The 26639-nt window shown below is 38.4% G+C and overlaps 1 protein-coding gene across 1 annotated transcript; it reads right to left on the bottom strand.

Annotated features, from left to right (window-relative positions):
* Positions 1 to 322: 322 nt before the first annotated feature.
* On the bottom strand, positions 323 to 26639 carry gpr26 (G protein-coupled receptor 26). The gene is made up of 3 exons (XM_020527195.2): positions 25628 to 26639; positions 17078 to 17191; positions 323 to 554 (listed from the first exon to the last, which is right to left on the bottom strand). Exons 1-3 carry the CDS (start codon positions 26293 to 26295, stop codon positions 323 to 325), a joined length of 1014 nt encoding a protein of 337 aa, XP_020382784.1. The 5' UTR covers positions 26296 to 26639.

Below are 26639 nucleotides of genomic sequence, written 5' to 3' on the forward strand. Positions count from 1 at the left end.
CTAATTAACGTGTTTTAGTTAGTGTTATTTTCAGTTCCGGTAATCCTACACCTTCCCATAGAAGTTACAAGGTGACTTTACTTGTGAGTTTACAGGACCTCACTGAAAGTACACAGTAATCATCCAGGTCCACCTGAGAAAAGAACCAAATATCAATCATAATTACAAAAGTGAGCTGTGAGAATTTTCATTTAAATATTAACCAAAATAATTGTCTAAAGTATTAGAAGGCAGAATAAAGTCAAAAGTTCCATAGGGCACATATTCCAATAAAAATCCCAATGCACATATCTGTCAAACTATTTTGTTTGCAAAGTTTATTTCACTCAGTTGTTTGTACAAAATTGCTGTTTGGTGTTTCACCTGTTAGTGCCGAGGAGTTTAAGGAGCTTCGTTTAAGCAGTCTATTAATAATGTCCATCCATGTCTTCTTGTACTGATGACGCAACAGAGAATATACAAAGGGGTCTGAAACAGCCTTGCCATAAGCCAAACATTTGGAAAGAATTCCCCAGTATGGATTGATTGGTGCTGACACAGCCAACTCCACCAGCCTGCCAAAACACAAAATGTTAACAGGAAGCTTCTAATGCATTTGTTAAGAGATTACATTTTAAGACTTTGTCTACCTTCCCCTTTGTCACTCAAGACCCTTTCATTAAGCACCATAAACAAATTTATTTCACCATGGCCTTTAAAGTTAATTCCATCCAATTAGAAGTATATGGTTTGTAACAAGAGACACGTATATTTTAACTTTGCTTCCCGTTGAAACAAATGATAACATTAATCCCAAATTCAGATATTTAGGAACCAGCCAACATTATGATCACCAGTCATAATTCAGGCAATTCAACAACTCAATGCTATTTAATGCTTCAGGGAGTTTGCCAATGATTTTCATGACCTCCCATTATAATCAAAGATCAATGCAATTCCTAAAGGAACTGCTTACTCTACTCAGTTCTCTTGGATTTCTGATTTTCCCTCATGCATGAAAGGAGATCGGAAGAATCACACATTGTTATATTAAATTGGTTTCATTTAGGTGAGTTCAAGCTACAATTACAAGTTGAATCAATTTTTTTATAATTTAATTAATATCTGCAAGAAAACACTTGAACTTAATTGGTTTCCCATTCTGTACCTTCCAATACCAACTTTTTACCTACATCTGCTGGTCATTTCCTATTGCATACCCTTCCCTTGCTTACCTGTGTCAGTGTCCACAAATTAAAAGATCCTCAATTGCATACATCCATATAGTTTCCATGGCCTCACACCATCCAAACTGTGTAACTGCCTTCAGCCCTTTCTCTACACCTTTCATCTGCCCCACTACCATCCCCATCAAAACCACACTCTGGAATGTCCATTCTGCAGACTCTGAGCTCTTGTTCATCCATTCTTCCTTCTCCTCCTCATTGGCAACTATCTTTTTAGAAATGTAGGACCAATTCTTGAAATTTCCTCTTAAACCCATCTACATCTATTTCTTCAGGACAGTTGTTAAAATGCTTCATTTTGACCCAGATTCCATTCTTTGCTGTCTCTCTGTCTTTGATTCAGTGCATATCATCCGTACATGTCTCTAAAGTACCTTGGTTTAATTTTTAAATTATATGAAGGTAAATTGTTAGTGTGCTTCTTATAGGATACTTGTCACTATCTTTGTACAAGACATTAGAACTTTCTTTGTACAAGTGCGAATGTAGTTGTTTGCTGAGCTTATATTATGTCTCCACATAGCAAGCTATTATACTATACATTTTTCAACCAACAAATCGGTTCCTTCATCCAAATCATTGAGATAAATTGTAAACAGTTGAAGCATCAGCACTGATCCTGTTTCCTGTTAGCTAAGCATTCCTTTTTGTCTCCCCCCTCACACGTTGGTCTACTTTGCATAGTAACCTTTGATGTGGCATCTTGTCAAATAGTTTTGGGAATCTAAGTTCAACACATCCACAGGTTCCCTTTATCTTTGTTGCTTGTTACTTTTGCAAAGAACTGTAATAAGTTACTCATGTATGATTTCCCTTTCACAAAAGCATATTGATTCTACCTGATTGCATTGAGATTTTCTAAGTGACTGCTGTAACATTCATGATGTGGAAGTTCCGGTCTTGGACTAAGGTGGACAAGGTCAAAAATCACACGACACCAGGTAAGAAGGAGCGAGAATCCAAAAGCTTGTGTCTTCAAATAAACCCATTGGACTATAACCTGGTGTCATGTGACTTATAACATTCTTGAGAATAGATTTCAGAGATCTTCCAATGGCAGATGTTAAGCTAATTAGCCCATACTTTTCTGCTTTCTTGAATTGAAGAGATATATCCAGTATTTTTCAAACTGATGGTGACTTTCCAGAATACACAAAAAATTAGAAATTCAAGGCCAATATCTGGACTACCCTTATTCATTGCCCTGGCTATAAACTTCTCCTCTCTGTTATCTCAGCGTATGCAAATCCTTATTTCTAAAGTACACATGATGTCTGTATAGGAACCAGGGTCTGCAATTGTGAGATCGGTTTTCCTTCCTCATCATTAACTTTCTGCTCTTCCACCTCTTTCTACTCCACCATTGACTGATCAGGTATCAGTTTTTTTGCTATCCACAAAGGAAGGTGTACAATGAAGAGTCGTGATGGGACTAGGGTAGCTGGAGAAACCAAGACGTGTTTGCGTATTCCAGTTAGTTTGTTAATCATAAGAGATTGAGGGCTGAGGAGGAAGATTAGACATAATGATTCCATCAACTTCGATGGGCTGTGCTCCACTACTGACTATGGTCTAAGCGAAGAGCACTCTAATGATGATGGCCAACTTCTCCTCTATCAAGAACTGAGTGTATCAGGCCTCCTCCACTTAAGTCCTGGCTACTATCACCTTATCCCAAAAGAGAGTGGGAAATTTGTCACTGAGGGTAATGCAAACTGTTTTGATGATTTGGTTGTTATTGTCCACTAGCTAGCAGTGTGTGCAAATTGTGAGGCTTGCAGCAATGGTATATATGTGAGGGTAAAGTCAACAACAAAATCAACAAGTACTCATATAATGTCTTTAACATGATAAATCATCCCATGGCTCTTCACAAATGTAATACATTCAAAGTCTGATGGAAATCATACAACAGATTATATTTATATAGTACCTTTAACATATAAAATGTTTAAAGGGCTTTGCCAGATCTTTGTACAGCAAAATTTGACGTCCGCTACATTAGGAAATATTAGGTCTGCTGACCGAGGAGTTGGGATTCTTTTTGTGATCAAGGATGACCAACAGGATTTGAGTTAGCGAATAAATTCAATTAGGAATCTGCAGACTCTGCCACATGCTCGGGAGGTCAGCTAAATGGGTTGTCTTGAGGTTTGCATGCTCAGTCTATCAGAAAAAAAAAAGAAGCGTTTTGAGGCTGCAATAACATCATAACTTAATCTGCTGTTCAAAAGGGAAGAATTTATTACTATCACAGACTCAAGGCTTTATTTGTTAAAGTTATGGAAATGGACTTTACATCAGGCTGTGAAGGGTGGAAAAGCATTCACTTTTTTCTTAAGAAGGCAGGAAAGCCCATTTTGGCTGCAGACATTCAGAAACCTTCATTTTGATGGCAATAACACTGGAAAACCCTCAGTAAGTAATACAGTTATACTACAGCACAACAACTTGGCAGCATTAAAATCTTTAAAAGAATGAAAAGAGCACAGCATTGTGATACCACACAGTTTGAAAGTTTCACCAACAGGAAAATAAAATCGTATTGATATTTATGCAAGTAAATATCTTCAAGCAAAATAGATTACAACCAATTTGAGACACTGCAGCATTTAAAGGCATTAAAGTGAGGATAAATAATTACACAAGCAAAATGTGGCAGGTGAAATATTACCTGCCAGATTTAATAACTGATCAAATCAAATAGATCAAATAGAACACCAATATGAACATCTTGGAGAAAACAGTCCTTAAGGTACAGAATTTTAGCAAAATTAAATACTAAGCCACATAAAAACAAGTAAACATACTATTGTTTTCAATAGGACCTACAGCTGCTAATATTGCAAAGTTCCAAATGATAGAACCAGGCAAAGATGCTTTTTAGAATTGAACCCCTACAGTGTGGAAACAGGCCCTTCGGCCCAACAAGTCTACACTGACCCTCAGAGCATCCCACCCAGACCCATCCCCCTAAGCTACACATCCCTGAACACTACGGGCAATTTAGCACGGCCCATCCACCTAACCTGCACATCTTTGGACTGTGGGAGGAAACCGGAGCACCTGGAGGAAACCCACACAGACACAGGGGGAACGTGCAAACTCCACACAGACAATTGCCCGAGGGTAGAATCAAACACAGGTCCCTGGTGCTATGAGGCAGCAGTGCTAACCACTGAGCCACTGTGCTGCTTGAAGAAGTTCTATGTAATTTTGACAATTTCTTTAATCTGAGAATAAATAACACTCTTGAAATAGAAATATTTAACAAAAGTGTTCAACATCCAGGGGAAGCCATAGATAATTTTAATAATGATTTCTACAGCTTAGTGGAAACCTGTGGCTATGAAGATTTGAAAGCAGAATTCATAAGCGATAACTATTGTTGGAATTATTAATTGGCCTGTTAGATTTATTACACTCTAAAGAAAATTTAACTTTGGAGAAGGCAGTTTATATTCTTCTGAATGTAGAAACCAGGAAGAATCACACACAAATCCTAAGAGGGGAAGGACAACGTTAACAAGGAGAGCCATAAGACAAAAACAAACTCTCGAAAAACACATGTGACTAGACTAGCCAAAGCAAGAAATTGGCCAAATAACAGAAACTAAGAGTCAGTGTCCATGCTATGGAACAAAACACCTCAGAATCACAAGTAGTACTCCACTGTAACAAAGGAATACTACATCTGTAAAACTGTAGGTACCTTCCATGGATGGGCAGAAGTGGGAATACCATTTCATGGCAACAAAAAGTCAAATGATTGCTTATACAAAGATGCTACAAGCACGTCTACATTACAAAAGAAAAACACGTTAGAGAGTTGAGAATGTATATGTGATTTACAATCAACACTTTTAACTTTGAGTCTATGTGCATGTTTAGATTTAAACATCCTTGATATAGCCGAAGATGTTCAAGGTGTTGCAAGAGACAGCAAACAGGTCAAGAAAAACCAAATTATAACAAGTTTATTCAAAGAGAAGCTATTCACAGAACAATTGACACAGGAACAATCTGTTATCATTCAAGTTGTCAAGGGCCAAGTAGTAGATAATTTCTTTGGGTTTCTCAGACTCATGGTGGGATGCAAAAATAATAAAAAAAAGACTACCTTAGCATAAGAATATTGTTGCATACTGTCAACAAGAAGGAGACCGCAACTTGTAAACTAGCAAAATTACACTGAAGTAGTCAAATCTGCCCATAATGAAAGAATGAATAAGAGCTTCAGCAGCAGGTAAGGTGGTAGGGTCAACGTCAGACAATCTTACAGAGGTTAGACTAGGCAGTTGTAGAAAGCTCAGCTTGTGGTCAAAATGAATTCAAGATTGTAAACAAACTGTTTAGTGTCAGACTGTTGCTATGGAGATTAATTGAGCCAGCACCTAGAGAATAGACTTTTAAGCAGTGACCAGGTACAACTGCTTCAGTCTTCCCAATATTTATGGGGAGGGAAATTTCTACTCAACCAGTGTAAGGGAATCTACGAATGTTAGGAGTAGTGATTGATAGCGATTGTTGTTGGTAAGTGAGTGATGGTGGTGTGGTATATTTTGCTACACTTGAGGTCATGATGCAATTAGTGGATTATGGCAACATTCACTGACCTTGACCACCCGTGTGAGGTCTTTGATCCCTTTCTGGCATTTGTGATAAAATCCATTTGCGTGCCTGTGTGCTGTTAGAGATGCTGTGGATATCGTAAGATATAAGGCATAGAATGTTCCAATGATTGCTAGATTTGATTTTACATAGGAACAGGGGCCAGATTGTCTTGGAGTGCTTCAACAGAAGTCCGAACGGTACAAGGGTCCAGTCACTGAACAGAAATTCAACATTCAGATTGATAGTGAGAGAGAAAGAGAGCCAGAGAAGATGATTCCACATTGATCAACTGCTGCCATTCGCTGGCTTCATGCAGTTGGGACAAAGGGCAACCTGTGGGCTGGAGGGTTCTGCTCGGATCAAATAGAGAGCTGGATGTGTGCTAGTGATTCATTGCTAGACTGCAGCCTTGACAAGCCTTGGATGTAGTCTTGGGAGAAAAAACTAAATAACTCGAAAGTGAACAGTTGTTGACAGCAATGTCTGGGACATAAATCTGGGGGCCTTGCCTGGGATTGTAATATACTGCATCTAAGTCCTCAGAGCTAACCACATTGGCTATCTGGTCCTACTTTATCTTCAAAATGTTTGTCTGGGGGATCTCCTGCTTCCCCTGAGGATAGATGGCATCTCTCTTTTTCGTCACATCCTGTACCACAGCAAGCAGTGCACTGCTAGAGAACCTTGAAGCACACCCTTTTTCCTGGTTGCATCACAATTAACCAGTTCTTCCCAGGTAGACCCTTTTCCAAGAAGAGCTCATCGCCTCCTTCAGACAGAATGCATGACTGTTTTTAAGATGTTCTATCTAGCTTTAAGTGCTGCTGCTCAAGCACCAAACTGGAGCTCCCTGTTGCGATGTGCAGCCGCTCAACAGTGTGTTCAGCACTGGCTGCGTACAGCAACCTGGGCAAAATACAATGTTGGCACAGTGCCTACATTAGAAATCACAGACATTGGTTAGTGGTGCATCACAATTGAACTTTTCCAGCTGAACATTTAATTAAAATATATGCATCAAGTTGAACTTCTGTAATCTACTGAAAGCATACAAATATGACATTTTCAGCAATTGACTATTTTTTGTTAAAATGATGGAAAAATGAAGAATAAAGCTTTTTGTTTTTTTAAAAAAAATTAGACTGCTGAATAAAACAGTCTGATTAAAAGTACCTACTGAATGATAGCAGTTTACATCTGATTAGCAGACTAAGTTTAAGTTAAATTCCTGATTGACAATTGCATGCAGACTTCACCAAGGGGATAAATGTTGTCAGTTCTATTAAAGTCATATGAAGGATTAATGAGAAAAAACCTTCCAGCATTGTTGCGATGCACAACTTGACAAGCTTGTCAAAGAGCTACTTTAAAGACATCTGTCACATACCCTCACACCCAAACCCCAAGGTGAATGAAGAAGGATTTTAAAGAGAAAAAAAAGGAAAAATACTAACAAAGGATAATTAACCTCAATGCTTGTTTTATCAATAAATGCAGGTTTGTGCTTAGAATGCAGGTTTGTGCTTTGTGAATTTAGAATGCAAAGGTCCGTTTGGATATTTAAGGCAGCAGCTATGTCAATGGATTGACAACCCAGGTAGTAGTGATTACAAAATGTATTTAAAAGAGTATTTCCATCATCAGTTGAACAGAGAATCATTTCTGAAGTGAGACCAACATAGTTCAATGGCTTTCTGCAAATCACTGTTTTCCAGGAAACCATACCCAACCAGAGATGAACAACCCACAGTAGGAGAGAGGGGAAACTGATTGGAAAATTGTTTGAACAAGTAGTGCTTTAATGAAAAACTGAATGATTATATGATTAAACATTTTGATACAATCTATGACAATCTACAGTCTGTACAAGACAAAAATAAATTTGGCACTTGCGTCAAAGATAATTTCTATTTAACAAGGCACTTGTACTAAAATAATGACTGTGAATTTGGATCATTTTTTAATATCATGGAATAGTATAACATTTCTAGATAAATATTTGATAATGACTGGAATATTGTCTTGCTGAAAAGGTAAAACTATCTTCAAAATACTCATGCCAATGAATCTAAACTCTAATTTTGGTGAATGAACTGTAGATCCTATGACAGGAGAACAGTTAATGTGAAGCAGTAACATGTATTTATATCAACGTAACATTGTCAAATTGAGAGATCATTCTGGAAAAAAGATGAGATCCTATAGTAACCTATTATTTTCAAGAAAGTACTAAAGATGGATTGTTAAGTATGTAGGTGCTGTCAATGGAGAAATCTTTGGTTTTGTGGTAGCATCCCCACCTCAGTATCAAAAGATACATGGTTCCAATCCAAGGGGTGATAGCTAGAGACAACACAATGTGGAGCCTGAGGAACACAGCAGGCCAGACAGCATCAGAGGAGCAGGAAAGTTGACATTTCGGGTGGGGACCTTTCTTCAGAAAATACCCAAACCATGATAGCTAGAGAAATTGGTTCTGTCGTGACATCAAGCAGGATCGCTGGGTGGACACTTTCTTCTCCCCTGTGACTGTATGTGTTGTACTTGTCAATAAATCCCTCCAGTTTTATTGAATTAACTTCTGCAGCTATTGATGGAAAGTTGGCAATGGAGGGAGTGTTTGCATCACAGCCTGTCAAACTGTGAAACTTTCCACTGCTTCAAGCTTTCTCCAAGCATGAAAGCATGACACTATTTGTTCCTTGGGTATCATTCACTTTTTCTCTGATTTTTCTTTTTGTTTCAATGCTTTCTTTTTATTACTTTACTTTCTTTTTCTTTGCTATTTACAAAATTAAATTCTCTGTTTGGGGGTAAGTAAAATCCAGTCTCCAGCTGAAATCTGAACCAAACTGAGCATCAAATGAATGCATGACCTAGTGGTTCTTTTTGAGTAACTATAATGCAGTGAATAGGCATTGACTCATTTCTAAGGTATTGCTTTTCAAACCAACATTATCAGAAAAGCATATCTATCAATTGGTGCATTTTGCAAAATATTTAGAATAAAATGTTGTTTATTATAATCAAAATATCATAACGGCTGTAGTTGCACTTTAACAGGAAAGATTTGCATAATGTCTGCTTTAAAGTTTGAGAAGCTTCTCATGATAATCAAATTTTGTTATAACTAAGACTTTTCTATAATGCTAATTTGCCATTATCTTTGTTATATTGGCTAAAGCTTTTGATCACATTTTTGAATAAAAGAAATATCTCAAAAATGTGATATGCTGAGCTTATCAATCTTAATACACCTCACAAAAAAAATTCTTCTCCAGGTACAATCCTTAGTTACTGAGGAATGCTGAGCCATGAATTTTGCAGAGATTTTGTGAATGGGGAAGGGAGAGGAGCCAGGGCCCAAATTTACCTCAGCTTGAACAAAGTTCAAAATATAAAATTGTTGCTATTCTTAACCACACACAAGCCATTACACAACTAAACTAGGTGGTCCCCTAAGTAAATTCCAGGTAAAACAATTGGATAGTTTATTCTAAGCATGAGAGATAATTGCTATCCCAACCAAAATGGAGCTAGGATAGTTGTGTGAACATGATGTTTCATGCATGTCGATCAGGGGACTAACTTCAACAAGCATAACATGCTGCTCTTTCTTTACCCATGAATGCATGGATACTTTCAATGTAATGGTGCAAAGAATAAAGAAAATATCAGCTCTTAAAACACCATTGCTTTATGTGTTTGCTGTTGTTTTGTTAACAGGAATAGAGGTTGTCAAAGGAAAGTGATCAGAACTGCCACATTTGATAATGAAATATAAGATGGTCACTGGGAGGAGACAAATGATGATGCTTTGAAGAGAGGAAAATTTTCCTATGCACATCAACAACTAGCATGCATCACAATAGCAGGTGTTTTGAAACAAGGATTGCCGACAATTTGATAATGGAAATTAAATCTGCACCCACAATGTTCATGGCACGGGTTCTGTTCTCCTAACATGACACAACATTTGTTCTGGAGCAGGAGAAGCATTGATATAACCCATCACATCTTGCCCATGTTTCAACTCGGTCTTTATGACTGCAAGAAAATTTGTCATTTGAAACTGCTTGTACATTGTGCCTTGAAGAAATATCCCAAGTGTGTATATTATCTGTATTACGTGGAAAGATAATATACAATCAGAAAGGAAGAAAATAGACTGGCGGGAGGCCTTTCAACTTCCTTCATTTTGAACCATTGTGTGGAGGCTGACCTCAAATTGATGGAGATGTCATAAGCTAATGCTATGACTAGGTAGAAACCCAACGAACTCATTCAGTAACAGCTGTCCATCAGCAGCATGACCTTCAATAACAATACTTTTGCTGTGTACAGAATTATATCAAGTGTCAATCACGCCAAGTTAGGCTTCTCTTTTTGCACTGGGTGTGCTATCAACGATGAACATAAGAGAAGCCTATAAAATATCCTACCATGTAGGAATAAAATCAAGTGCATTGGAAAGTGGATGCTCAAAAGAGAGTGTCTCAAAGTATAGAGCTCAACTGAGAAGTAATTTCAAACAGCACAGGAGCAATAGCAAAGTTGTTAAAAGGCCAGGGCTGATCTTCATCTGTAAAAGACCTTACTTCAGCGGTACTGTCCACAAAGTCTATCAAAGTCAGAATCTTGCAACCTCCCTTTTTATCTGGTAGATAAAAACAAAGATTTGTGATCTGTTTTAATGACCACTTTCAGACAGCAAATATAATCTGAAAACTTCTTACAAACCCGTATGACTGAGAGATCCACCTTCTCAATCACTGCATATCATGTTTCTGTATCAGATAATGCGCAAACAGCAAAACGGACCCATCAACTGCTCCTGGAATAGTACTGCTCCAAAACATACATTGAAGCATCAGCTGCTATTATTGATGGAAATAAGGAATTACAATGAGCTAAGACATCTGTAAACATCAGCATTTCCTAAATCTTCTGTAAAGTGTTGTTTAGATGGGAATTCCAACACTAACTTGTGTCTTTTTGAAGAGTTGGCTCAGGAGTTGCCAGGGAGGCAAAGGTTTTGCAAATTGATTCACCACATCCAAGATTCCTTGAAGACCCTGGACTGACTTTGAAATGGCAAACTCTGTAATGGCTTCAGTCCTTTGAGGATCAACCACTCACTTCCGATGAAGTATTTCAAAAAGTGTTGGATTATTCTGAGAATTTACACTCATCATTAAGTGTGAGGCCTTCTTCAAGTAGATGCTTTAACACTGAAAGCACTTTTTGATCTTGGTCTTCAACAAATGCCCCATGTATATCATCCAATTAGCATATGAATCCATGAAAATCTTTAAAATGGTTTGTATAGTTTTTTGGAAAATCTCTGGGGAAAATGCAATTCCAAACAGTGATCCATTAAAACAATGCCTTACAAAGCGAGTTATGTATGTGGTCAGTAATCTTAACTGCTCATCAATAGCATTGTCTGAATCCAAGATTTGCATTAAATTTCGTGAATACTCTGCTTTTGGATAATTTAGCTAGTCAACAGTAGACAAAAGGTGAATTTGATTGTAGACATGCTCGCTAAGCTGATGTGTTTGGTTGCAAATGCTTCATCACCCTACTAGGTAACATGTCAGTGCACCTCCGGTGAAGCGTTGTTGTTCTCTCCCACTTGTTATCTATATGTCTCAGTTTGCTGGAGTGGTTCACTTCTAGTTCTGTTTTTCAGTGGTTTGTATATTGGATCCAGTTCAATGTGTTTGTTGATGGAGTTCTGGTTGGAATACCAGGCCTCCAGGAATTCCCTGGCATGTCTCTGTTTGGCTTGTGTTATTATGGATGTGTTGTCCCAATTGAATTCGTGTCCTTCTTTGTCCATGTGTATTGAGACCAGTGAGAATTGGTAGTGTCTCTTGGTGGCTAGTTGGCATTCATGTATCCTTATTATCTGTTTTCGTGCAGTTTGGCCTATGTAATGTTTCTCACAGTCCTTGCATGGTATTTTGTATATTGCTTAGTTATTTTGGTTGTGGGTATAAGATCCTTTACATCCATCAGTAGCTGTCGCAGGGTGGTTGTCGGTTTGTGGGCTACCCTTATACCTAGGGGCCTGAGTAGTCTTGTGATCATGTCTGAAATGTCTCTGATGTATGGTAAGGTAATTAGTGTGTCTGGCCATATTATATCTTCTTGTTGTGGTCTGTCATGGAAGTAATGGCAGATTGTGCTTTTTGGGTATCTATTCCTTTTAAGAACTCTGTGTAAATGTTCCTGTTCTGCTTTGCACAATTCCGGATTGCTGCAGTTTGTTGTGGCCCCTTTTGAATAATGTCCTAATGCAGCTCCATTTATGGATGTTTGGGTGGTTGCTGGAGTAATTAAGTATCCGGTCCGTATGTGTGGTCTTTTTGTGTACGCTAGTCTGGAGTTCCCTGTTGTTCTTACATTCTACGAAATGCCTAGGAAGGGTAGTTGGTTATTGTTCTCTTCTAATTTGTGAATATTATTTTGGTGAGGATGTTGTTTATATGTCAGTGGGTTTCTTCCATTGCATTTGATAATCATGAAGTTGTCATCTACATAGCGGACGAGAGTTTCAGTTGTAGAGTGCGGAACGCTGTCCATTCTAAGCTTTGCATTTCTGCTTCTGTAATCAGTCCTGATATTGGGGATCCCATTGGTAATTGGTTGATCCATTTGAATACACAGTTGTCGAAGGTGATGTGGGTTGTGAGGCACAGATCCAGCAGTTTCAGGGTGCTGTCCTTATTGATGCTGTTGGTGTTGTGGGGTGCCTGCCTTCCTGATTCGTCCAGCAGTGTGGCAATTGTCTCTTTGGCTAGGTTGATGTTTATGGATGTAAATAGTGCTGTTACATCGAAGGATATCATTATCTTGTCCTCCTCTATTTTGGTGTCCTTGATGATGTTGAGGAATTCTTGGGAGGAGTGGATGGAGTGGGTAGTGTTGTCAACTAAGTATTTCAGTTTGTTTTGTAGTTATTTGGCTAGTCTATATGTTGGTGTGCCTGATAGTGAGACAATAGGTCTGAGGGGACCCCTGACTTGTGTACCTTAGGGAGTCCATAGAAGCAGTGTGTATTGGACCCCTCTGGCTTCATTTTTTGGTAGTCTCTCTTGCTGATATCTCCTGAGTTGTGTAATTTCTTCAGTGTTATTTTGATCTGGTTCTCTAACTGTGGTGTCGGGTCTATCACCATCTGTTGGTAGGTGTCAGTATCTGCTAGTGGTGCATTAGCTTTCTCGATATAATGGGCTCCATAAAGAATTACAGTCATGCGTCCTCTGTCTGCTGATAAGATTACGATATTTTTGTCTGTCTTGAGTCTTTCCAGGGGCTTTCTTCTCTTCTGTGTTGAATGTGTTCCACTTACCTTTTCTGTTCAGTGATGGGACTGTGGTCTGTCTGATGGTCTGTTGTCTTCCTCCGTGAGTCCATTGTACTTAGTTTTGATTCCAGCGCAGCCAGGAAGTTGGTTTTTTTGGCGTCTCTGTAGCTATAATTCAGTTCGCGTACTAGGACAGTCATCTTAGTATCTGTAAGTCATCGGTCTGAAATGTTCTTGATCCATGTTTTTGTGTTGTCCATGTCATTGCTGTGGGTGTGTTTGGATCTTTTTTCTTGTAGGGCTGTTCTTTTCTTTCTTCTGGTCTTTTGTTGTTGTATGGTGACGACTTTTTCCAGTGTCCATTCTTCGTCGGTTGTGTTGGAGTATAAAGGTTTTTGGTGCGCAATTCCCTGCTTGTATTTGTGGAGGCAGCTGTGGGCATCGTTGATCTTAACCCTTATCATTCTGCAGCCATTCTGTGCAGCTGTTCTTTGTGCCTGTGAATTTTTGATCGGTGGTTTATATTTTAAGCTTTGTGGTAGTACCTGTTTTCTGGGCATTCACGCGAGAAGTATAGTTGTTCATGGATCGTAAACATTGCATAGTCCAAACTGGAAGAAAACTGACAATAAGGATACATGAACACCAACTAGTCATCAAGAGACACAACCAATTCTCACTGGTCTCAATACACACGGACAAAGAAGGACATGAATTTGACTGGGACAACACATCCACTGAAAAACAGAACCGGGAAGTAATGCCAACCACCCCAGCAAACCGAGGCATATAAATAACAAGCGGGACAGAACACCGACACTCACCGGAGGCGCACTGATGATGTTACCTAGCAGGGTGACAAAACGTCTGCAACCAAACACACTGGCTCGGTAAACAGGTCTACAATCTCATCCACAATCCAAGCTACAAATCTTCTCGAAAATTTTAGAAGGTGAATTTCCCTTGCTACTGCCTTGTTGAATCGTGTAAGTTCAACAGAAATTGGAAAAGCACCATTAGGCTTGGGTACAGTAACAATGCCCAAATACCACTCTGTTGATTTTGTGACTAAGGAAATATCGTCCATTCTTGTAATTTTCACAAGTTGGTTCTTAACTTGTTTCATTAAGGGATGCAGTAACCTCCAGGATATATACAGACGCAAAACATATCTGTCTTCAACATAATGCTGTATTTGACTCTGAACTTTCTGAAACCTTCGAACAAAGAAAAGGGAATTGAGTCAAAATGCTCAATCAGGTGGCGAAGTCACAATAGACTGAACAGGGTCTAGTCCCGAAACGTCAGCCTTCCTGCTCCTATGATGCTGCTTGGCCTGCTGTGTTCATCCAGCTCTACACCTTGCTATCTCAGACTAAACAGGCTCCTTCTTTCATGTAACAGCTGAGTGATACTAAGCACTATGGGGTTACTGCTAATGAAGCAGTTGTCACTAATGTTACTGTGTTAAAAGGTATCTGCTTTGCAACAGAAAGTAAAGCATAAAAGTAAATATTGAATAAAATTAAAACATTACAAATAATAATTCTCACTTTAAAAATCAAGGCTAAAGTGAGATATTTCAGTCACATGGATTTTAAACAGACAATCAGAGGTAAGAGAGTGAGACATTGAAATATATGGCAGAGTTGGAGCAGGATAATTTTATATGAAGACCACTGCATTTAAGAGATTTAATGACATTTTTACATGCAACATGTGAGCTCTCTAAATGACTCAATATAAACAGTCAGTCTGGTGTTCGGTGAATTAGATGTTCAAACCTACTTATCTGAGAAAGTGAAGTGTGCTTATGAAATCTGCTTCAGAGAAATAATCCTCATACATATGAAAAATATGAATTAATAACATATAATTGTGAACTATTGCAGTTGTGGAAGCTAACAAATTTTACACTCCAATATGACAGATCCTGAATTAAGTATTTCCTAAAAAAACCTAATGTATTGTTCATCAACTGCTAACTCAGTTGCTCATGTTTTTTGAAGTTTACACAACATTCATGGTAATCGCTAGTATTGCTGTTTTAAAGAACATAACGAAAACACAATCTAAGTGTGCAAGAGGAGCTTGCCATTGGAGTGACAAGATCAGTGATGAGAGCCAGCAAGCCAGGACCTGTTAAGAATGCTCAAATCATTGACAGCAAAATAAAGCAGGTTCACAATTCATATTTGGCCTTGTCTCAACAAAGCATCAATCAGTTGACCTCTGAGGAGATCACCAAGTGATGTGGTTACTTCATCGTTTGAAAGAATATTAGTGCATCCAACTCATTGAACACAGGGATTTTTTTGTTACAGCCCCAAGCCACAATATTGTAGGGCTCAAAAATCAGCTGAAACATCTGTTCGTAACAGATTGAGGCATCTACCTGTGGGGGAAACAGTCATGCTGAACCCAAAAGAATTTGTACAGCAAGCTTAGCATTTGTAAGGCACAGACAGAGCTGTACTGCAAAGCTCTCCCTATCAGGCAAGACAGCTGCAGTGCTGTTAAGATACTAATATTTGATAATAATTCTGTCTGTTGCATAAGTTTATTGAATCTGTGTTTTGATTCTTGTATGGTTGGCTCAATCACTGTAAATCATTGCTGTAGCAGATAATCCTAATTTCACAATTCCCTTAAAATAAAGATAGTATGGATAATTGCCTTAAAATGAAGGTAAAGGAATTAGAAATTCTACTGCATTATTCTGGTTATGATCATGTAAAATTGAACATTGAGAATAGAATTCTGATATGTGTCATATTGAGCATAAGGGCCTGAATGACTATCTAGTTAAGACAACAAACCCTCTGGATTATTTTTAAGATCAACTGACATGCAGAATTTAGCTCCCCTTTTTCAATTTGATGCAAGTCAGAATGAAAGTGATCAAATTATTGCCTCTGCTGAATAAGGCACTTTATAATCTCCTCAACATTTCTATAGATAGCAAGCTATCTGATAGTGATGAGTTATTACTGCTACCCTGGAAGGAAACAATATTAAAAAAGTGCTGACCTGCCTTTGGCAGCCATTTGCATAGTTATTTGATGGTGCCTAAGACATTTATGAGCATGATGGCACTGTGCTGCCATATTAATCCTCACATTCTTTGGTATAGGTTTGCGATCAGGTATGTTGTTTACCAGCAGAATCTGACATTCTGCTATCTGGCACCACTGGTGGCCATCTCTAATTCTGCTGATGCTCTTCTTCCAATAGTGTTAACAGTACTGCTCAAAAACCAATATTTAAAGGGTGCAAAAAAGTGTAATTTGCAGCTCAAATATGCCACAGTTCAACTATTGAAACCAGCAAATCAAAAATACCTTCTGAATATGAGAGCTAGTTGTTCACTGCCGAGGCAATAAATCAGTGTTGAAGTACTTCCCACACAATTCTTTCTTTATGTTACCAATAATAATCTAATCAACATTGTCAGTGCAGCAGTCCCGACAATTCACTTACTCTGAATAGATATTTGGTAACACATGAAAATGTGTAGGAGCCTTATACTACTGAGATTACTTCCCTGTAACCCCCAAGTAGTTGAGCTATTATCTTACGCACTGATGCCCGTTAACAGGCTTATATCTCTTGACAATATTACTTGCAGTGTCATTGTCTTTTAAAAGCATCCTGCATAATATCTCAAGGCATAGTTCAAATTCTGATATTTCAAGCCAATGCATTATGACAAATCCAGGTTTATTCCTCGTCCAGTTTAAGCTAATCTACAAGAACAACAATTTAAAAAGTGTGAATAAATAACAAAATAATATATCTGAAACAGGTTGCATTCAACTTATCCAGCTTCACAAATATTGTTTTCTGTGAAGTATGCAAATCTGTCAGTTGATCATTGTGCTGCAGAATTTGCTATGGCATAAGACTACATTACTATACACACCTTGTAATGACATAAGGTGCAAAGCACAGTATAAAGGTGCCGATGAAAGTACTGATCTTCTTTGTTGCCCGTTGTCTTCGCCGTTTCTGTTCTTCCAGGCAGCGTTGTCTTACACTGCAAAGAAATATAGAGAAGCAACTATATATAATATTCCATGAAGTCAGAAACATTTGCTACTAAGAATCACAAAGGAATCACCCCAAAGCTTGTCCCTCTTCTACAAGGCTCAAGTCAGGAGTGTGACAGAGTGCTCACCTATTACCTGGATGAGTGCAGCTCCAGCAACAATCAATAACCTGACACCATCCAGGACAAAGCAGCTCGCTTGATTGGCACCCTATCTACCACCTTCAACATCCATTCCCTTCACAACTAACCCACAGTGCAACCATGTGTACCATCGATAAGATACACTGCAGTAACTCACCAATTTTCGTCTTTTAGCACCTACCAAACCCTTCCACAGCCTAGAAGGACAGGGTATCAGATGCATGGGAACACCACCACCCGCAAGTTCTCTGACAAGTCACACACAATCCTGCTTTGTAACTCTCTCTTCACTGTTGAAATATCCTGAAACTCACATCTTAACAGCACTATGGGTGTTCTTACACCCCAAGGACTGCAGCAGTTTAAGAAGGCAGCTCACCACCTTCTTCTACATGGCATTTAGGGATGGTCAATAGATGCTAGCCTAACCAGTGACATCCACATCCCATAAAAGAATAAAAAAAAAGTAGTTTGCTGTTTTGACCCTTAGTCATCAGTAGTTGATGCTAAACCAATTACTCTATTTTGTTATGTAAAGTCAACAAGTAAGATCTTGTAGTTGGGAAGATATACAATTTATAAAATGTTCGGTTGTTATCAATATTTAAAGTAGCCAAATTCCAATTTCAAATAAGCAAAGTTGCCCCAGATATGCTTTGCTGTTTATCACCACAGTTACTAAATTCATTAATTTTACAGAAACATTAAGGGGAGTAATTAAAAATGAATTTACTTGACAATTATTTGATATTCAGCACAAATATATATTTAACTAGAAGTAAAACAATGTGACACTCTCCTAAACAATGTATTATATGTAAACAATATGAAGTATTATTCACAGATTTTTACAAATTTATGACAAATATAACCATATGAATGTATGTATGAGCAAACATTAAAAATAGTCTGCACTAAATTCAGTGCTTCACTATTTTATATTTAATAATGCAAAAAGATAGAAATAGCAATATTATTTAATGTGGTGCCAGGAAAATAGTTTGTTCTTATATTATTGAACTTAAAACAGGTTGAAAAATGGTAGCCGTGATTCCAACTATATATAACCTAGATCACTAGTTGCACCCAAATTAATTCTGACTATGACCAAGAGAAAAACAAATTGTGCTCTAGCACATGCTTGCGTCATTTCCAAGTTTTCACTAGAGAGGCTATTTGTGGAATCACTTGCTTAAAGATTTTTTTTCCTATGCTATCCTTGCATAACATGACTTTACTATTGAATCATGTCCTGGTCTAATCGTGACTTGACTTTACACATTACTTTCACTCTGCCTTTTTTATTACATTACGAGAATCTAACTTGATGCAAACTGTGCTGTGTTCAGCCCTTTGTATGTCCCAAGACAGACCAATCTATGTTGCTCAAGGGCATTAGAAACAATTAGCTTATTGAATTCTTTATAAATATATGCATGGCATTATATTGCTTTGATATCTAAAAACACAATTTTAGGTTTCAAATAGAGGGTGACAATATCCAGTTGTACCTCACCATCTCTCAGTTCCTCCCTTCCATCTGATTTGACACACTGCTTCTGTGACATTCAAAATTGGACAAATATAAATTACCTCCAATTACATATTGGCAAGATCTAAATCATTGACTCCAATCCCCACCACAATCTCCATACCCCAGTCACCAAACCCATCCCTCTTCATGGCCAATGTCTGAGCATGTGATAATATATAACAAAGAGCTGCAGATACTGGATATCTGAAACAAAAACAGAAATTGCTGGAGAAACTGTGCAGGTCTGGCAGTGTCTGTGGAGGAAAATAAACAGAAGAACCAGTTCTGAAGAAGGGTCACTAGACTGCAAATGTTAACTCTGTTTTTTCTTCAAAGATACTGCCAGATTAGCTGAGTTTCTCCAGCAATTTTTATTTCTGTTTTAGGTAGTTTGCAAACTCAATTCTTTTTGATCCTGCGTTAAGTTTCTGACACTACAACCTCTCAATCACCAAATATGCCTCCTTTCACCTCTGAAACATTGTTGAACTCTGAACCCTGCCTTAGCTTATCTGTTGCTGTATCCTCCATTTACCTCTAAATTTGACTATTCCATAGCTCTCCCAGCTGACCTCCCACCTTATACTCTCTGTAACTTTGAGCTCATTTCAAACTCAGCTCCCTGTATTCTAACACAGAGTTCCAATATTGAGTTCTCACAGACCTACATTGGCTCCTAGTCCTGTGATGCCTTGATTTTAAAAATTCTCAATTTTGTTTTCAAATTGCTCCATAATTACATTTCTTCATTTCTGTGACCTTGTCACAGCCTACAAACCTCCAGTTCTAGCCTCTTCCCTATAAAAGATTTTATTCACTCCACAAATAGTCCTCATGCCTTCAGCTGGTTAAGAACAAAGGACAAAGAACAATATAGCACAAGAACTGGCCCTTGGCCCTCCAAGCCTGCGCCAACACATTTTGCTCTTCCATGCTAAAACTGTCTTCACTTACAAGGTTTATATCCCTCCATTCCCTTCCTGCTCCTGTATTCACCCAAGTGCTTCTTGAACGCTGCTACTTTGTCTGCTCCCACCATCTCCTCTAGCAACACGTTCCAGGCACTCACCACCCTTTGTGTGAAAAACTTGCCTTTTAAACTTTACCCTACCCCCGCACCTTGAACCCCCTCTGTCCTCCAGTAATTGACCCCTCCACCCTGAGTCAAAGCCTCATACTTTCCACTCTATCCATGCCATTCATAATCTTATAAACTTCTATCAGGTCACCCCCTCAATCCTTCCTGCATTCCAGTGAAAACAAACCCAGTCTATCCAACAATCCTTCATAGCTATATAGGCATACCAGGCAACATCCTGGTAAACATTTCCCGGACCCTCTCCAAAGCATCCAGTAGTGTGGTGACCAGAACTGTACACAATATTCTGAGTCTCACCTAACTAAAGCTATATAAAGCTGCAGCATAACTTATCTATCCTTCTACTCAATGCCCCTTCCAATGAAGGCAAGAATGCCATAGGCCTTTTTTTATTACCTCATCTACCTGTGCTGCCACCTTCTGTGGACCTGCACACCCAGATCCCTCTGCACATCAATAGTCCTAAGGGTTGTACCATTCACTGTATAATTTCTACCTATACCTGACCTTCCAAATGCATCACTTCACATTTGTCCTGGTTAACTTACAGGAACTTCTGTAAGCATTTCTGCATCTCAAACTATCTCGCCTCTTTTAGGACATTCCTTAAAACCTAACTCCGTGACCAAAATTTTGTTTACCTATTCTAATGCTGACTTATGTGGTTTGTCATAATTTGTGCTTTTTTAACACTGCAGTGAAGCACAGTGAGATCTTTTACGAAGATAAATGCACTATCTGATTCTCGTTGTTGTTCATATCTTTTTCTTGGATTATTAAAAACCTGTAGAGAAACCCACAGGTACAGGAGATATGCCTTTATTCAAAGTACATAATGTAGTTCAACGACTACATGATGAAATTGGGTTGACGCTTAAAAAGATACTCCAATTGCTAAAGAGATCTCATTTAGGGATTGGACATGGAATAGTTCAATGAATATATTTCTTTTCCTTCAGGTTTTTGGTCAACACATTTTACTAAAAGTATATTTACAGAAGTGACCAACCATGGATTTTATTCTGGTTAGTTTCGCAGGCATTTCTTATAAATGTCAATCACATCTTAAATCAAAATGGTAACAACACAGCCATTTGGCCTGTCATACCCATGCTGACTTTCTGCAAGAGGAATTCACCAACACCACTTTTTCTTGCAGCCCCGCAAATTATTTCTCTTCAGGCAATTATCCAGACTTCTTCTGAAGGCCTTGCTGAAACTGCTTGCACCATAGTTTCAGGCAGTACATTCCAAGTCCTGAAATGTTTTCTTCATATCTTTGTTGCTTCTTTTGCCAATCACCTTAAGCCAGTGATCTCTAAACCAGTGATCTCTGCTTCCAATCCTCCTACTAACTGAAACAATTTTTGCACATTCTTTTTGTCCAGATTGCTCATGACTTTGAAGCTTTGTATCAAATCTCTTCTTACTGTTCTCTCATTCTAAGAAATGATCTCCAGCTTCTCCAATCCACACATAACTTTCCATCATGCAGACCTTTCTTCTGAATCATTTTTGGTACTCTGATGCACTCACTGCCTTCCCTACCTAAGAAAAGATAGGCTTGTCATAAAGGGAATGCTGCAGAAGTACAGCAGACTGATACAGGAATGGCAGGACTGTCCTATGAGAAAAGATTTGTTTGTCTGGGCCTGTATTCACCACAGTTTAGAAGGATGAGAGGGAAATCCAATTGAAACATATAAAATTCCAATAGGGCTGGACAGACTAGATGCAGAGAGGATGTTTTCCCTGACTGGGGAGTCTAGAACCAGGAGACACAGTCTCAGGATATGGGATAGACAATTTATTACTGAGACGAGGAAAAATGTCTTTGCTGAAAGGGTAGTTAGCCCATGGAATTCCCTACAACAAAAGGCTGTGGAAGCCAAGTCATTAAACGTATTCAAGAAAAGCATAGATACATTTTTAGATTTTGAAGGTATCAAGGGTTATGGGGAGAAACAAGGAATGTGGCATTGAGATAGAATCTGAGTTACGATCAAACTGAATGGTAAAGCAGGTTCAAAGGACCAAATGGCCCTGTCTTGCTCCTAGTTTTTACCTTTCCTAAAGTATAGTGCACAGAGCTGCCTACGATACTCCAGTTGAGGCTGAAACAGCACTTTATATTGATTTGTCAAAGGTAACTTGCTCTCATGCTCTATGCATATCTTTATAAAACTCATGATTCCATTGGCCTTATTGTTTGCTTACTCAATTGTCCATGCTACCTTCAGTGATTTGTGCGTATATGTCCATAAGTTCCTCTTTTCTTGCACCCTCTTATAATGATACCCATTATTTTACGTTACATTTCTTCAATCTTCCTGCCAAAATTAGTAGTTTCAAACTTACGTGCATTATTTTTAGTCTGTTACTTGCCCACCTATTTTAACAAACTTTTGAATTTTCAGACTGTCCCCTCACTGTGCACAACACTTCCACGTTTTATGTTATCCACAATTTTTTACAATAAATGTTCCTCCAGTCCAAACCATAACCATTCACCATTATTGCCAATTATTAAGCTCTGCATCTATGTTGCTACTGTCTCTTTTATTTCATGAATGCTAATTTGTGAAAAAAATATTATGAGATACATCATTAACTGCCTGTTGGAAATCCATGTACACCTTATCAATTACATTGCCTTCAACCATCCTATCTATCACTTCATCAAAAATGAATGTAATGCAAGTTAAATAGACAGTATTTGCATTTAACAAATCAGTGTTGGCTTTTGTTAACTAATGTTCATTTTCCCAACTGATTGTGAATTTTGTTCTGAATTACCTTTTCTAAAAATTTTCCCACTGTCACATTTAAAATGCTTGGCTTGTAGCTCAGTTTTTCATTACAGTAATTTTTGAACAATGATATAGCATTTGCAATTCTAGTCCTCTAGCACCAACCCTCTACCTAAGATGTATTAGAAAATTATGGCCAGTGCTTTTGCAAAATCCATCAGAATCCTTGAATGCATCTCATCTTATCCTGGAAATTTATCAACTTAAGCATAGTCAGTGCATTTAAGAGCTATTTTTTGATATTGCTGATAAAGTGCTTCAACTACTCTTATTTCACTGTGACTTGCTCTGCATATACTTCCTTAGTAAAGACAAATGCAAAGTATTTGTTTAGTAACTCATTTTTGCCCTTGTGTCCATGTGGAAATCCCTTTTTAGATCCAAAATGATCATACTCCCTTTCCCACTCTTTTGTTACTGAAATGCCTACAGAAGACTTTTAGATTCTCATTCATATTAACTGTTAATCTCTTTCCATACACTCCCTTTGCTTTCAGGTTTTGACTTTGTCTATAACCCTGCCTTATTGAGAACTAGCTGTCAATTTTTTAATCATCTGACATCTAACACTTTCTTTCTGCTTCATATTCTTTGACTGGGCCAGAATTACCTCTTCGTTAAAGGCAGCCTACTGTTCAAATACAGTCAATTGTGCCAATCTTTGATTGCAATTTATCAGGGACAGATCTATTTGTACCTCATTTGCAGTTGGTTTTCTCCTAGTTATTTCTTCTTACTCTAGATTTTTCCTTGCACTTTCTAATTGTCTACTTAAAGTTTATAATATAATCATCATTATTCCAAAGTGTTACCCTACTGACACTGGGTCCATTTGGCCTACCTCATTCCCAAGAATGGGGTCTAACAATGCCTCCATTAGAAATACACTTTGGCAGAAAATTCTACTGAATTCACTTTAGGAATTCTTGGTCCCTGCACTCCCAGTATTTCAATGTACATTTGGTTAATTGAAGTCCCCCATTACAGATACTTTATAAATACTGCACCACTCAATAATTTATTTGAAAAGTTGTTTCACTCTAGTTGATGTCCTATAGAATGTACCCAGCAATGCTATGGCACCTGTATTGTATCTTATTCTCACCAAATCAATGTTGTCCTTCAACAATGTGGGATATGCTCTCCAGTACTCCACTCCTTAATCAATACTGTCACCTCTCTTCCATTCTCCCTCTTCCTAACTTTTCTGAATGTGTTGGAGATTGAAAGATTTAGCATTCAGTCCTGTCCTTTTTTGAGCCAACTCTCCATTATCACACTTTTTTTTTTAATAGAGTTCTAGATTTATTCAAAGTTTGACTTATTCTAGAAATTGTGTTTAAATAAACCAAGTCCATTGTCCACTTTTGATCTGGGGTTTGAGAAGAAAAATATATTCTTTCAGAGACAACTTCAGAAACAAACTTCAAAGCCATGTGCTTTTCTGTTTCAATATTAATATAAAGCTGTGACACATGATGATGTACTACCAGTTAATTGCATTTCATCTCAAGCTGAAATTTAAATGTCAATTATGATTACTGTTTTCTCTTAATTTGAGCATTTTCTGTAACAGGAAGATCAATTTTGGTGTATTTGACAAAGGCAAAGGCTTTTTAAAAATAAGGAGCAAGAAACAGGGGAAGCATAAAAGTAAAATAAACCCGACTCAAACACATAAGGATTTGCTGAAAAAGGGTCCTATCACTATCATAACAGTAACAGTGTGTGTGTGTCAATATGATTACTTGTCTGCTTGGAGGCCGAAAAGATCCAATGAAATTAAGACAAAAAATTGGTGGTAAATCACATCAGAGGGATTTCAAACCAAAAATTCTCAGATTCATCGAATACTTGGGATAATATCAAAAAGGAGAATTTGTCAGCGCATCCTTTTCATCAGAAATGTGGTAATCTAATATCCCCCGCGTGGTATTTTGTCGTTCGGTTATTTTAGTAAGTGTGATCAACTGAGGTCGCATCGGGGAATATGAATTTGCAGAACAATATTCCGCAATCCACTCTGCTGAAATCACCGATCTGAACTCTTGAAACTGACATGTTGTGGGGATTCCTCCCAGTCCAGCAATTTCATAATAACAAATGTTTTGAAACTTGATCATTACAAATGTTACCCTTAATTTGAGATGTTGGGGTATAAATTCAGGAGCACCACTTGTTGTATCAAGGCACCACATTCTGTCGCATGTCTATCTATATTATTGATACAGTCCGTTTATATTGGGATTTTAAAACGGAAGGTTGTTAGAAATAGTTATTTTTGCTATGCTTTGTAGTTTTCTTGCAGAGTGCATAATGTTAGGATGTTTTTTATTTTTATCAACTGATATTGTTGCGAGCGTGGGCTGCTTGGATACGTCAGGCGACGCAGAAATCTGCAGAACTAGCACAGCGCACTCATGACGAAGACTTCATTTTCATTAACTTTCTCGAATATATCCGTCATTTCCAGGTGAATAGCCAGGGCAACAACAAACTGTAAAGGAGGTATGTATCCTCAAAAATACAAACGTGCAGGAAGAAAGGGAATCTCCTGTGGTAATTAAAAGTAACCCAGGAATGCAGATAATGTAGTAGAATGTAGTAAAATACAAACATGATTATAAATTACAACAACATCTTAGTCACAACCTGTACACACAGATCAGGACATCCTCATTTGCTATTTGGTAAAAATGTGTGTGTGTCAATGCTTACAGGGAGGATCACTGCAAAAAAGATATGAACTCTACAATATATTCATGCACATTTATTTCTTTATTCGAAAACAGAGCAGTAAATGCTGTCGGACCAGACCCACGGCGTGGGCTGCCTACCTTGGATGAATGTCCACCAGTAACACTAGCGTTTGCATGGTGATTACATCTATCCTCTTGCAGTGAAATCGCGCCACTTTCAGCACTTTCAGATAGGTGAAACATAGCACTATTAACGAAAGAAGAAAACTGAGGGCGTGAAAAACTACCGTAAAAACCACAAATTGGGTCTGATCATCAGTTCGGGTCTGGCAGAGAGTGCAGGAGGCGTATAGGCGGCTGTAACCGACCCAGGATAGACAGATTGCCACAATAGGAAAGGACAGAGAGTGAAACCACGTGTAACCCAGCATGATGGCAGCGTCCTTGTAACGCATCTTAGAATTGTAACTTAAAGGAAAAACCACCGCAATCCATCTGTCAGTACTTAGAGCAGCCATGCTCAGCATGGAATTGGTTACCAGAAAAGTCTCCAGGAAGCCTACGAGTCGGCAGACGGAGTCGGCTCCCGGCTGCTCCTTATTGATGATCCCCACTAAAGTTAATGGCATGTTCAGCACAGTCGTCAACAAGTTACTGAGCGTCAAATTAATGATGAACATCCCAGGGACCTGTTTCCGGATTTCAGCACTGTACAGAAAGCAGATCAGCACCAGGACATTGGACAGCAACGACACGATCATCAAAATTCCCAGGAAGAGCGATAGGATCACCTCCGCTGTGCCCATGGTTTTCACCGCTCAGTGTCCCTTGTAGCCGGTTCTGTCATTCCCAAATCCCAGACAATACATTTTCCTGCAGCTCCGTGCTCGCTCCCCACCTCAGTAAGTCCAGTGTTATTTTGCAGGCGAGTTGCAGTTCTGATTGTGGTTCCACGTCACTGGCTTGGTGTAATTCCCCGGGCACCGGGGAAGTCCATTTCACTGAGGCTCTGGAATGCTCCCCTGGTCTGAACTACTGCCTGCTTTGCCCTTGCAGAGAGAGTTCGCGGGCTCTTCCGTGAGCCCAGACACAAGTGATCACTGGTTATTGAAGAAGAGCCGTGTTGACAGTTCAGTTCATTATTGGCACA

The sequence above is a fragment of the Rhincodon typus genome, chromosome 20 (assembly GCF_021869965.1).
Source record: "Rhincodon typus isolate 14 chromosome 20, sRhiTyp1.1, whole genome shotgun sequence".
Taxonomy (NCBI): domain Eukaryota; kingdom Metazoa; phylum Chordata; class Chondrichthyes; order Orectolobiformes; family Rhincodontidae; genus Rhincodon; species Rhincodon typus.

What these genes read in the sequence shown, in the direction of transcription:
- gpr26 (XM_020527195.2), bottom strand. Translation starts at nt 26,295, where the DNA reads ATGGGCACAGCGGAGGTGATCCTATCGCTCTTCCTGGGAATTTTGATG. An exon ending in CTGGTGGACATTCATCCAAG is followed by an intron (nt 17,192 to 25,627) that starts GTAGGCAGCCCA and finishes ATTTCTTTGCAG; the next exon opens with TGTAAGACAACGCTGCCTGG. An exon ending in GCACCTTATGTCATTACAAG is followed by an intron (nt 555 to 17,077) that starts GTGTGTATAGTA and finishes GTGTTTTGGCAG; the next exon opens with GCTGGTGGAGTTGGCTGTGT.